The sequence below is a fragment of the Poeciliopsis prolifica genome, unplaced genomic scaffold (genome assembly GCF_027474105.1).
Source record: "Poeciliopsis prolifica strain line A6 unplaced genomic scaffold, Auburn_PproV2 SCAFFOLD076, whole genome shotgun sequence".
NCBI lineage: Eukaryota > Metazoa > Chordata > Actinopteri > Cyprinodontiformes > Poeciliidae > Poeciliopsis > Poeciliopsis prolifica.
Genome location: NW_026562451.1, coordinates 575,947 through 588,758, shown reverse-complemented (window position 1 = coordinate 588,758; position 12,812 = coordinate 575,947). Strand labels below are relative to the sequence as shown.

Below are 12,812 nucleotides of genomic sequence, written 5' to 3'. Positions count from 1 at the left end.
GCCAGTTTGGGTCGGAACACAAACTAACTTTATTTCTGCTGTGGTGATGATAAATAAAGCAGCTCTTCATTCATCACCACAGATGAATGAACATTTTTAAGTGATAAATCCGGTTTTGGACAAAAATTGGGCAAGAAACCTACAAGATTTATTTTCCCTTTGAGACCAACTGCACAGCTTCTAGTTATGAATGGGACGAAGCAGTCTGGCTACCAGCAGGTAATCTTTACTGAACATGTTACTTTTCTAGTAGAACACGCCTCTTTCACATTCCTTCATGATGTATTCAAGGCAAAGGTGAAGAGTCGCATTTTGAATTAGTCTTGAGGCTGATTTAAACAAGACAGGTATGTGTTTATTGAGACTTCACAGGTTGTTTTTTTAGGAGAATTATCATTCAGATTAAGAAACGTAATATACTTTCATTTAGACGTTTGAATTCACAGTTTTGTTTTTCTTCTGGACAGCTGCCTCGAAGAAACAATGGCTGAATACAAACTGGAAGTGACAACTGGTAGCATGAAGCATGCAGGGACAACAGACAACATCTATGTCATCTTGTTTGGGTCAGAAGGGCAAAGTGAGCGCACAAAGTTGGACAATTCTGGGATCGACTTTAAAGCTGGGAAGGCAAGTTGCGTTCTGTTAAACGTGGTTTCTGATTTTTAAACAAGTTAATCAAGTTTTCAAAGCGTGATCGACTAGTCTTGTGACTCTTGTGTTTTTCTTTCTTTGTATGTTTGTCATTTTATACACCTTTCTTTTACCTTTAATAAGTTAATGTAATTGGAAAATGATACCTTTAGGAGTGTGAACTATTACAGAACAGAGTGAAGAAAATAAGTATTTAATCCCCTGATTTTCTCACCTTCATTGCTTACAGTCTTTTATGTTTTAGTTTCATTTACAGTAATAGAATGTCACATACACACCCAGAAAGAAATTCAGGACATAATATTTCAAACATTCTTTAAATGTTTTGACAAAGATAAGTATAGTTGGTCAAATAAGTATTGATCACAATAATGATTTCCTCAGGAAATATAGTTATACAATGTTTCTACAAACAAGACATTTACACCACATGTACATGAAAATAAAAGCAAATTACCTCACACATAAAAATAAATAAAGTCTTCACAGTAGAGGCTCAAATACTATTTTCCTCTCAATAAATGTAATACTTCAGTTTAATCGCATTAGATCAATACATTTAATTTTTTTTCTTTTTTGTCTCTCAGACAAGAACATACACAGTCAAACCCGCCTCATCTCTGGGGAAACTTCTGTTCATAAAGGTGGAAAAAGATCCTCTTTTCATCTTCCCAGAAAACGAGTGGTACTGTTCCAAAATCGTAGTGACGGCTCCGGAAGGGGACACAGTTGTTTTCCCCTGCTACAGATGGATTTCCAGAGGTGAACTTGTGGAGCTCAGAGGAGGAAAAGGTGTGATACAAATGTAACCTATTTTAAATGATAACACTACATAATAGATCTTGTACTTTACCTGTAAAGGAGACTTTCCAGAACTCACAAACCATTTTTGGGAACTATAATGCAAAGTACTGATTATTTTTGCTGTGAACTTTGCAGGATTCTTTGAAGCATGTTCTATATTTTAAAAAACTAGACAAAGTGTGTTGTCTAAGGTCACCAACTTAGACAACAAAGAAGAGGTAGATAAATTCCAGGAAAGTAATTATAAAGTTTGATGAAAGTTCCTCAAAATAAGTTTTAGAAAAGTTTCTAAAAATAAAAGTCTGAAAAGCGCCAGAGGAGCACTTGGTTAATTCTGGGAAAGTATCTGGTTAGTTCAGGGATATTAATAGGGAAGTTTTATAAAAGTTTTCTAGGTGCTTGGAAATTACAGGTAAGTAGCAAGTATGTACTATAAAAGTACATGTAGTGCCACCAAATGCATTTTAAATAACGGATGTTAATCTATTCATATATGGGTAATAATTAATTTGAATGTAATCGTTTTTAAATGTGGAAGCCATGACAGTTTTTGAGGAGGAACATTCCCTGCTGACCGATCTTCGAAAAAGAGAACTAGAACTTAAAAAGAGTTTATACAAGTAAGTTTCCATTACACTTTGTCACAGGAGCTAATCTGAACAATCTTTAAAACTTGTTTTTCTGTCTCAGGTGGGAGATTACTGATGAGAAGTTGCCACATACCAGTCACTTTAAAGACATATCTGAGCTCCCTGCAGAAATTTGCTTCTCGTTGTCCAAATCAGAACAGGTTCAATATACAAAAAGAATGATGTGAGGCAAATGTTACAACATCATCATCATCACAATCTCCTTCTGTTTTTAAACCGATATGTCTGCACTGATTTACGCACATTTGTTTTAGAGGCTCTGAACTGAAATTCAAAGGGCTGGCTGAATCCCACAAAAAATGGAAAGACATCGATGACATGAAAAAAATCTTCTGGTCCAAAAAGACAACACTATCAGGTAGATCACACCACTTCAGTAAAAATAACATGGTGTTTGTACATTTCTCTTGTCTGATGTCTTTCAACAAGGAGATTAATTGATCCATCACACCAAAGTGCTTGGTTGCAAACAATGTCAATTTGTAAATACAAAGAAAATCCTAGTGAGACATGCAAGCTTTATTTTGTATGTCCAGTCCAGATTTTTCTTTCTTTTTTTTTATAAAGATTAAACAGATTCTCTATGACTAATGTAATATGTATGCCCAAGCACAAAAAGTCTACATACATATATATGTGCAGAGCACAGCTAACAGAGATCAAAAGACTAATCATAACTTTGTACATGCACTATTTTGGACATTTCGAAAATCTTACAAGGATGATGTAACATGGAGCTACTAAGACTTTTTTATTATTATTTTTGCTATAAGATAAAATAATGTAATTTATTTTTACTTGTATTTTTTCCAGAGTATGTTTCAGAGCACTGGAAGGAAGATGACTTTTTTGGATTCCAGTTTTTGAATGGAACAAACCCCAATGTGATAAAGCGCTGCTCCAAACTTCCCCCAAACTTTCCAGTGACTGATGAGATGGTGAAACCTTTTCTGGAAACTGGAACCACTCTGGAAAAGGAAATGAAGGTTCAAAAAACTATTCATGGACTGACATTTATCTTTAATTATCCACAGCATTTAGTCAATTTCTCCAAAGATTTGCCTGACTCTAGCAGAGTTCTTTGTCCTACTTAGAAAGGCAATATATTCCTGTGTGACCAGAAGATAATGGATGGAATTCCAGCCAGAATGAAGGATGGAAATCCTATGAATGCGACAGCCGGTTTGTGTTTATTCTACATGAACCCTGAGAGAAAACTGATTCCAATTGCGATACAGGTAATGGCCTGATGGGAAAGCCAGCTCTGTAATGAGATTGTGAACAGAATGCAGTTTTAGCTCATTGGAATTTCTCATTATGATCATTATCTAATTTTTTGGTAACTAAACTGTGTGGCATTAAGGAACAAAAGTTACAGTGATGGGAAACCAGCATTACGGGACTCATCTTAGCAACAACCAATCAATTCAGATGTGTTCCTGAATGACATCAACATCAGACAATAATCTACTTATAAAAGCCTCCATAAAATCTTTCATTTCAGTTGCATCAACAACCCTCTGAGCAGAACCCCGTCTTTCTACCAAGTGACCTGGAAACAGATTGGCTTCTGGCCAAGCTGTTTTTTAGGAGTTCAGAGCAGATTGAATACCAGACCGTCCATCATCTCATGAGCGTTCACTATCTGGCAGAAGTCTTTGCTGTTGCTACTCTCCGCTGCTTCCCAACTATTCATCCCCTTTATAAGGTATCAACTGACATAATACAGCTGACAGAGCAATGTTTTTAGTTTGACTTAATTTTAAAAAAATACATTTTGGCTTTATTTACACAGCTGCTGATCCCACACTTCCGCCACACTCTACACATAAACATAGTGAGCCGTAAAACTCTCCTTGGTCCTGGTGGAGCTTTAAGTGAGGTACTGCAGTGTAACGTGCAATTCTAACACCACACTCCTATTTTGGCAATGAGAAGACATGTTTTGTTGTTGAAGACTTGCATGATTAAAGTGATTTAGAATAATTTAATTATGGCAGATTTTGTGGTTAATAGAGCTCTCTTGGAGTGGAGGGGGTGACAGAGCTCATGAGAAGAGCGCTGTCTCAGATGACCTACAGCTCCCTCTGTCTGCCGGAGAATATCGCTGCTCGAGGACTGGAGACGATTCCCAACTTCTACTACAGAGACGATGCTTTGAAGATCTGGAATTATGTCAGCAGGTAATGATTTGTTAAGCTGTTGTACATTTTAAGCAAAAACATATTTTGTCTATAATGTAAAAGTGATTCATTCAGAAAAATATAAGAATGGGGTATTACACAGAACATTTCAAGCATGTTTGTACACCCTGAAATTGTACATATTTTATAAGGTTGCAGTGGCAAACTTTATTATGAATTATTAGTTTCCTGTACTCTGATTTGATCTCATCCAGTCAGAGCGCCTTCCTCTAGATGCCACTTCTTTGTCAGGTTCATTTCTAGATTGAACAACCAGAGTTAATCTATCAACCAATTAACTATGAAAAGCTTTCCTGTACCTGCTTAGTAAAAACTATCCCACAGGATAATGCTGCCACCACCACATGTTAATGTGAGAAACATGCTGTACACATTTTTTTTTTCCTGTGGTGTCCCCTACACATTTTGTGGAAACCTGTAGCTGGGATCATTTCATGGTGTTTATTTGCTGACATTTCCTGATAATAGTGCTGCATCTATGCTCAAATTTTATTCTTGAAGAGTGGACATTTTTATTTTTGTATACTAAATATAGTAGCTGACTTGTAACAATACTTGGTTGAGCTGCACTTTATTTTGGGTTGTCAAAATAAGGGCGAAAGGGCCTGAATATAAATACTTTCCATATTTTATGAACTTCTTTTATTTTCACAATTGGGTCAAAATAAAATTTCAATAGAATGCAATGCAGATGGTTGTTGTTATGTGATAAAATTATGCATGTGAATACTTCTGCAGGGTGTTTTATTCCCAGAAATATACTAAAGAAAAGATGAATTTGTACTTTTTTCTACTTTTTACTAGTTTTGTGAAGTCTGTGGTGGAATATTACTATAACTCTGACAGCAATGTGTGCAAAGACTCTGAGCTGCAAGAATGGATCAATGAGATATTCACACATGGCTTCCTGAAAAACAAACTGTCAGGTGAGTGCCAGACGAACCTATAATATTGATCTTGATTTATATTTCCTTAAAGTAGCAACATTTTTCAATGTGATGAGGTACAAGAAAAATCTTCCTTTTGCCAAATACTGTCTGTAACATGTTGTTTTCATTGTTAATTTAGTTGGAGTGAAAACTGTACAAATTATGCAATAGGTTGTCCGTCGTCCTTTAACACTGTGGCTGAAGTGATCAAGTTCATCACCATGGTGATCTTCAGAGTGTCAGCACAACATGCTGCTCTTCATGATGGACAGGTGGGCAAACAAGATCTATACAACTGAAATGTCTGGGAAATAAAATGACCTTGTGATTGTAAAATAATAGTAAAATATCCATACTAAAACAAAAATGAACCATTTGCAACTTCTATCATTTCATTTGTGTTGTAAGTAATGAAGAACTAATAAAACAGTAAAACTTTTTCTTCTAGTTTGACTACAACTCTTGGATTCCCAATGGCTCCCTCTTGTTATGTAAACCTCCTCCCACCACTAAGGGGCAGTCCAGCATGCAGACGCTTCTGGAGGTTCTCCCAAATATTGGAGACACAGTAAAGATTGTGTCAACTCTTTGGATTCTCTCAGACAAGTACACTGATGTGGTGAGTTTTATGTCTGTTCAGACTAGAATCATTATAATTCTGAAACTGTTCTCCAAATGAACTGGTGCATGAGCCTTACTTAATGGCTTTTTTCTGACTGCAGGTTCCCTTGGGTACATACCCTGAGGAACATTTTGATGAGCCTGCCCTGAAGCAGATGACTAAGGAATTTCAAGCTGAGTTATCTTACTTGAGTGAAGAAATTACAGCAAGAAATTCTCAGCTTAAAATACCCTACCCATATCTGAACCCTGCTGTTATAGAGAACAGTGTGACCATTTAAGAAACAAGGCTAGCAGATACTTCTATTTTTTTTTAGCTGACTTCTCCTGAAAGTTTTACAGCTCTTCCAGATAATTGCATAAATTGTGTCATTTATTTTTCTAGTGATTGGATTTTTTAAATTATATTTGTTTTTAATTTCTTAACGGCAAATGTTCTCCATTTTGCTTTGAAATTGTGTAATCCTGGGAGCAAATTCAGGCTTTGGCTCCATCTACCAAAGGCAGAATAACTGGGTTGAAAAAAACTGAAGACTTTGTTTTTACTTCTGATTATGATATCTGTACAACTTTGTCTATTTGTAAGAGTACTCAATCAACAAAAAATGCAATAAAATGTTGAAAATCTAAACTCTCATTATAGATTTTTCTTTTTCCAAATAGGTGACAACTTCACCAGCCCTAATCTAAAGTTCAATACATTGGGACCAGCCATGGAAGAAACAAAAAAAGGGTTGAAATGCACACAGAAAACAGGAAGACTTAGGCAAAAGACTTTAGTGAAACAAAACTAGCTTTTGAGGTGAGATCCAACGCAACTCAAAAAGAAGATCGATGATAATTCACTAACAAAAACGACTGGGTTAAGATAGCAGAAATTAAAGAAATATCTATATAAAAAATATCTATAAAAAGTTTGTAAGAAAAATATTTCAGGAGAACAAAGTAACAGTAATGAAGACCTCCATTAAGTGTGGCGTTACCTCCACACTGTTGGAATCAATAAATAGCAAAAAGTTACAATGTGCTGAAGATGGAATTTTGCTAATCTTCTCTAAAATCTCAAAGCTCCTCACTGATTTTCTTGTTGAAAATATCAAAATAGGTGACTTTTAATCCTTCTCGTCCCTTCAAAAAAAAAAAAAAGGTATGTTTGTAATTGAAAGGCTGCACATTAGCCCATTTTTAAGTAACAAGAGGTTGAAAACATTGTGGTAAGGGAGCATTGGTGACAGCTTTGATGGCTAGAGCAAAGCAAGCATCATCAGGTGGACAAGGATGGGCCGTCCGGTCTGTTCCCCAGGATTCTGAAAAGCTTTTTTTTTTTTTGCAAAACCAGATGCAGAATGTGATAAGTAGGCATGTGATGTAATCTTGGAAATATAATGGCAACTCAAAAGACAAAAATATTAGAAGTTTCATCTTAATGCCAACTATCCATCTCTTCTGTTATGTTTCAGCTACATCCCCTCTAAGGGGTTTATTTACCGAAGAAACACAAAGACCAAATATCGGACTTCTGCAAGGACTACCAAGTTTGCTTCAAGTGCCCATGCTCTGAGTGAAACCAGGCTTCTGCACAACAAATTTAGTAAAAATACAAATTGATGTTGTAGCTTTAACTTCTCTGCTAATTGTTTCTTCTACTTTCAAGCTTCCTAGATAAATTGTTACATTTATATATCAAGGGTGAATTCTAGAAAATTTGGATGAGGGAGCAGATATTCTGAAATTTGTGTTTTGTTTGGGGGATCATGATTTAAATAGCCTATTTCTAAACTGTTGAATATAATAAATCAATTTGAAAAATAAAGTGATCAAAACAACCGTTTCAGTGCATTTTTTCCCAAGTCAGCATATTCAAATTATTTGGGTCTATGTGATGCAGAATTTTAATCACTTTGTATTTGGCTAACTAGTGAATAGATGCAGACTTTAACCTTTTATTTATAGAATTGTCTAGCAATACTGGAATAAAACATTCAGGCTAGTACTAAACATTTCAAGATAAGAAGTTACATATTGACACAAGCTGGCAATTTAGTAAATAATGGTTTCTCTATCACCATGGTAGCAATGGAGAGGCTTTATTTTACCCATCTATTTTCTTCAAATAAAATCAGATAATCTTAGAGCACATTATTTTCCTGTGGAAATAAAGTATTTGCTAATTCCAGTTTGATGGTAAATTTAATTTCTGTATAAAAAATGTTTAAAAGACATTTTCATTTAAGTTTTTGCAGCTCTCATGTCACATTTACGTTTTCTGAGCAAAGTGCTTTCACACTTCACTCTGCCTTACCCTCTTAATTAACCTGCTGATTGTCACTAATTAACAGAACACCTGTTTCAGCTTTCATAATTGCCATTTTCTTCTTTTTAATGTGCACCACCTCCACCTGCTTCTGTTCAGCTGTTTGGCTTCTTTCACTCCTCAAAGTTTGTTCTAGCTGTCTGGTAACGTTGTTCGTTGGTTAACCCTTCACCGGTAAGGCAAATTAAGTTAAACTTAACTGTTCATCTCAGTCTTATGTTGAGAATTTAAAGTGAACTTTTGTTTTTTGTTTTTTTTCTCCTGTTGCAGTGTGTATTCAGGCTATGGCTGAATACAAGCTCAAGGTGACAACTGGTGCCATGAGGCTTGGAGGCACTATAGATCACATCTACGTCATCTTGATTGGGACAGAAGGGTGGAGTGACCGCACAGAGTTGGACAATTTTGGGATTGACTTTAGAGCTGTAAAGGCAAGCTGCTGTATACTTAAACATTATAAAAACATAAATAAAAGGTTTGCATGCAACATAAAACTGTATGCCTTTAGTCATAACAAACATGGATGTGCTTGTCAAACATTAATCACGCTGATATGGATATGTAGGATGGCATGTTGATGATATTTTATTTGGTAACTTTCAGACTGGTACCTACAAAGTCAAAACCATATCATCTCTGGGGACGCTTCTGCTCATCAAGGTTGAGAAGGATCCCTTTCTACTCTTCCCAGAAGACGAGTGGTACTGCTCCAAAATAGAAGTGACGACTCCAGAGGGTGAAGAAATCCTTTTCCCTTGTTATAGATGGATTTCCAGGGGGGAATTTGTGGAGCTCAGAGGAGGAAAAGGTCTGATTTTTAAAGCACAATATTACTAATGCTGACCCCCTGCAGGTTTTACAAGGCCAATTATTGGGTATATTTATCTTCATGGTATATTTTTTTTGTTTGTGTGTGTCTAAGGATTAACATTTATGCAAGAAGAACATCCTCTGCTGCTTAAGCACAGAAAAAAAGAACTGGCATTTAATAAGGGTACTTACCAGTAAGTTTCCAGTCAAGTTAATCTGGAATTGCATCTGAGCAAATATAAACTGTAACTTTTGTTTTTAGATGGGCGTTAATTGATGATGGGTTGATGCACATCAGTCACTTCAAAGATATATTTGAGCTTGTTGCAGAACTTCGGTTCTCCATGTCTGAACTGGAAAATGCACGTGAAGTGTGAGTAAATTATTCCAGGTTACCCCTTATTCGTGCTCCTAATACCTTAAAGTTGGTATGTGTTCGCTGATTTTTGCTTTGTACTCTATGCTTCAGCTCTCTTGGACTAGCAATGGAGATACTGTCTGAGACTGGTCAATGGAAACGAATTGAAGACATGAAAGCGATCTTCCGGTTAAAAAAGACAAAGATGTCAGGTGGTTGAAGCCTTCTTGCTATAAATATTTACTTGGATTTTTTTTTTTTTTTTTTTTTTCCCCAGCAGTGTGTTTCAGAAAATCAGAATTCTGTTTTTTTTTTTTTAACTTATTATTGCAGAGTATGTTTCAGAGCACTGGAAGGAAGATGATTTTTTTGGATCCCAGTTTTTGAATGGAACAAACCCCAATGTGATAAAGCGCTGCTCCAAACTTCCCCCAAACTTTCCAGTGACTGATGAGATGGTGAAACCTTTTCTGGAAACTGGAACCACTCTGAAAAAGGAAATGAAGGTGATATTCTGGATTTCATGTGACAAATATGAAACAATGCTTAATGGAGGTGTTGAAGGATTTATTTATTTTTTTTAAGACTAGTTCAGGTGCTCAGCTAGAAATGTACTTGTACTTTTCCACAACTTTAGATCTGACTTTTGAAAGGGGACTGATGCACTCAGTTTTGTCTTTAAAGAACAATATTTAAAATCTCAGTTCTACTACCGAGTTTCTATTCTCAGAATAGACTGATTGTTGTAACATGACAAAAGGACAAATGTACTGAATCGAACTTGTTTCCGCCACACAGGAAGGCAATATATTTCTATGTGACCAGAAGATAATGGATGGAATACCAACCAGAGAGAAAGATGGAAATCCTCTGTATGTTGCAGCTGGTTTGTGCTTGTTTTACAAGAACCCTGAAGGAAAACTGTTGCCTATTGCCATACAGGTAATTTACAGAAAGGAGAAACACTTAAACATGTCCATGTTCCATTGATAAACCATGTGGGTCACTTGGCATGTGAATATGAAAATGGGACCTAATGATACAAAAGTGACAAAATCACAACTCAATTTGACTAGTATTTTTCTACTGCAGCTGTACCAACAACCCTCTGAGCAGAACCCAATCTTTCTGCCAAGTGACCTTGACACGGATTGGCTTCTGGCCAAGCTGTTTTTCAGGAGTTCAGACTTGCTTCAACATCAGACGCTCTATCACCTCATGCACACTCACTATCTAGCAGAAGTCTTTGCTGTTGCTACTTTTCGCTGTCTCCCAACCATTCATCCCCTTTATAAGGTATTAGCTGACATTATAAAGCTTGCGCAAGCGATATTTTCTGTAAGCTACTGGACCTTCAATTTAATCTTGGGTTTGTCTTGTCTATACAGCTGCTGATCCCGCACTTTCGTTACACGCTACACATAAACATCTTGGTCCGCAAACTACTACTTTCACCTGAGGGAGTGTTGCATGAGGTACGGCTGGAAAATCTTACTGAAGCCTTTCATGAAACTCCTGGTTTTAAGGCATTTTCTTCAACAGAGCTCACTTGGAGAGGAGGGGCTGACTGAGCTCATGAGACGAGATATGTCTCAAATCACCTACAGCTCCCTCTGTCTGCCTGAAAACATCAATGAAAGAGGACTGGAGTCAATCCCAAACTTTTACTACAGAGACGATGCATTGAAGATGTGGAACTACATCAAAGAGTAATTGAACTTGGCAGCTTATAGTTGAATGCACTTTTTTCAAAATGCAATTTTTTTTATTTTTTTTTTTGTTGCTAGTTTTGTGAAGGCTATGGTGAAGTACTACTACTCTTCTGACAGTGATGTGATTAAAGATATTGAGCTACAGGAATGGATCAATGAGATATTCATATATGGCTTCTTGGCGAATGAACATTCAGGTAAAGATCTGTTTTCTGTTAAATTGCTGCTGCAGAATAATGAACAGTGACTCTGCAACAGGTTTCCCATCATGCTTCAATGAAATTGAGGAAGTGTCCAAGTTCATCACCATGGTGATCTTCACAGTGTCTGTACAGCATTCTGCTGTGAACAACGGACAGGTGGGCAAATGTCAGCAATTTTCTACACTAAATTTTAACACAATTTTAATGGACTTGATGTTTAAATGTGATTAAATTAAATCGGTGAAATACCTCAGCAGAGCCACAGACTGCTCACCTTACACAATGGAGGTGAGAGGTGGTTGTGGGATCCAACATTTTTGAAAAGTTAACTGAAAGCTCTAAAATTGGAATCTTTCACTTTCTGAATTGATGTTTGAATAAGATTCTAACATGCCTGAGATTTTCTTCATTTTTATATTTTATTCTAGTATGACTACAACTGCTGGGTACCCAATGGCTCCCTCCTGTTGCACAAACCTCCTCCAGCCACCAAGGGGCAGTCCAGCATGCAGACTTTTCTGGAGACTCTCCCAAATGTTGACTACTCGGTCAACATGTCGTCAACTGTTAGGATTCTTTCAGAAAAGCACAATGATGTGGTAAGAAAAATCGGGATGGATTTAAAAATTCGGTTTTCAAATCTCACATTTCTGAACTGGCCTCTCAAATGTCTTGTACATGCAGGTTCTCCTGGGTGAATTTCCAGAGGAGCACTTTGACGAGGCTGTCCCGAAGAAGATTATCAAGGCCTTGCAAGCAAACTTGTACTACATGAGGGAAGAAATTGCAGCAAGAAATTCTCAGCTGGAAATCCCCTACACATATCTGACCCCTGATGTGGTAGAAAACAGTGTGACCATTTAGGGATTGTTTTCATCATGTTTGAAACGAATAAAGCAATGTGAGAAAGGCTCTGCGTTTAATCTTGAATGTTCATTTCCCCTGGACACAGGGTTCCACAATGCTTATAGAAATGTATCTTCACTGTGTGTAGTTTAATGACATGATAGGGTGTCAAACAGCTGTTCAGACAAAACAGTGAATTGATTAAATTTCTAGCAAAGGTGAAAAGCAGTGAAGTCTTAAAATGAGGTGAATAACTTGAGTCACTTAATAATTTGTACATTACAACTAAATGTGAAAGGGCCTGTGTAAAAACTGGGCTTTTATTTTGGAAAACATTGCCACTTAATTGGGTACAGCCACAATCTGTGTACACACAAATTGACACTTTAGCTCCAGAATGCTTAGTCTTGAGACTTTGTCATGCCTTCCAAAGATTAAAGGTGCCCTGTCCTAGCTATGACACAACAGCCTTGGAACATAACAGACCCTCTCCCATGTATCACAGTATTGACTGTTTTTGTATGCTTCATTTCGTGTCTGAACACAGAACTGATGCAACTTGCCAAAAACCTCATCTGTCTGAAAGGCATTCTCCTAGAAGCTTTGTAATCTAAGAATATGCATTTTGGTCTTTTTTTAGTCTCCTATAATGTCCACTTTGGCTGAAATGGTGACTAATGTGACCTGACTCTGTACTTTGACCTTGG

At 36.7% G+C, this 12,812-nt stretch overlaps 2 protein-coding genes across 3 annotated transcripts; both read left to right on the top strand.

Moving 5' to 3' along the window:
* Window positions 1–257: 257 nt before the first annotated feature.
* LOC129352438 (hydroperoxide isomerase ALOXE3-like) lies at window positions 258–6,551 on the top strand. 2 transcript variants are annotated; one of them, XM_055021445.1, is made up of 15 exons: window positions 258–347; window positions 468–630; window positions 1,242–1,416; window positions 1,997–2,078; window positions 2,149–2,271; window positions 2,363–2,466; window positions 2,922–3,094; window positions 3,203–3,346; window positions 3,613–3,816; window positions 3,904–3,990; window positions 4,125–4,291; window positions 5,117–5,238; window positions 5,413–5,513; window positions 5,690–5,860; window positions 5,964–6,551. In XM_055021445.1, the coding sequence occupies exons 2-15, from the start codon at window positions 484–486 to the stop codon at window positions 6,141–6,143; spliced, it is 1,980 nt and encodes a 659-aa protein (XP_054877420.1). In that variant the 5' UTR covers window positions 258–347; window positions 468–483; the 3' UTR covers window positions 6,144–6,551. The 2 variants fall into 2 exon arrangements, with proteins under 2 accessions (XP_054877420.1, XP_054877419.1); XM_055021444.1 differs by having other exon boundaries at window positions 1,242–1,446.
* A 1,713-nt stretch (window positions 6,552–8,264) lies between these two features.
* On the top strand, window positions 8,265–12,163 carry LOC129352439 (hydroperoxide isomerase ALOXE3-like). Its single transcript, XM_055021446.1, has 15 exons — window positions 8,265–8,350; window positions 8,447–8,607; window positions 8,780–8,984; window positions 9,099–9,180; window positions 9,249–9,359; window positions 9,456–9,556; window positions 9,678–9,850; window positions 10,143–10,286; window positions 10,437–10,640; window positions 10,733–10,819; window positions 10,887–11,053; window positions 11,132–11,253; window positions 11,315–11,415; window positions 11,688–11,858; window positions 11,944–12,163. Exons 2-15 carry the CDS (start codon window positions 8,461–8,463, stop codon window positions 12,121–12,123), a joined length of 1,995 nt encoding a protein of 664 aa, XP_054877421.1. The 5' UTR covers window positions 8,265–8,350; window positions 8,447–8,460; the 3' UTR covers window positions 12,124–12,163.
* Window positions 12,164–12,812: the final 649 nt, after the last annotated feature.

Coding starts and splice junctions, on each gene's coding strand:
- LOC129352438 (XM_055021444.1), top strand. CDS start 484: ATGGCTGAATACAAACTGGAAGTGACAACTGGTAGCATGAAGCATGCA. Junction 2,467..2,921: donor CAAAAAGACAACACTATCAG/GTAGATCACACC, acceptor TATTTTTTCCAG/AGTATGTTTCAGAGCACTGG. Junction 5,861..5,963: donor CAGACAAGTACACTGATGTG/GTGAGTTTTATG, acceptor TTCTGACTGCAG/GTTCCCTTGGGTACATACCC.
- LOC129352439 (XM_055021446.1), top strand. CDS start 8,461: ATGGCTGAATACAAGCTCAAGGTGACAACTGGTGCCATGAGGCTTGGA. Junction 9,557..9,677: donor AAAAAAGACAAAGATGTCAG/GTGGTTGAAGCC, acceptor TTATTATTGCAG/AGTATGTTTCAGAGCACTGG. Junction 9,851..10,142: donor CTCTGAAAAAGGAAATGAAG/GTGATATTCTGG, acceptor TCCGCCACACAG/GAAGGCAATATATTTCTATG.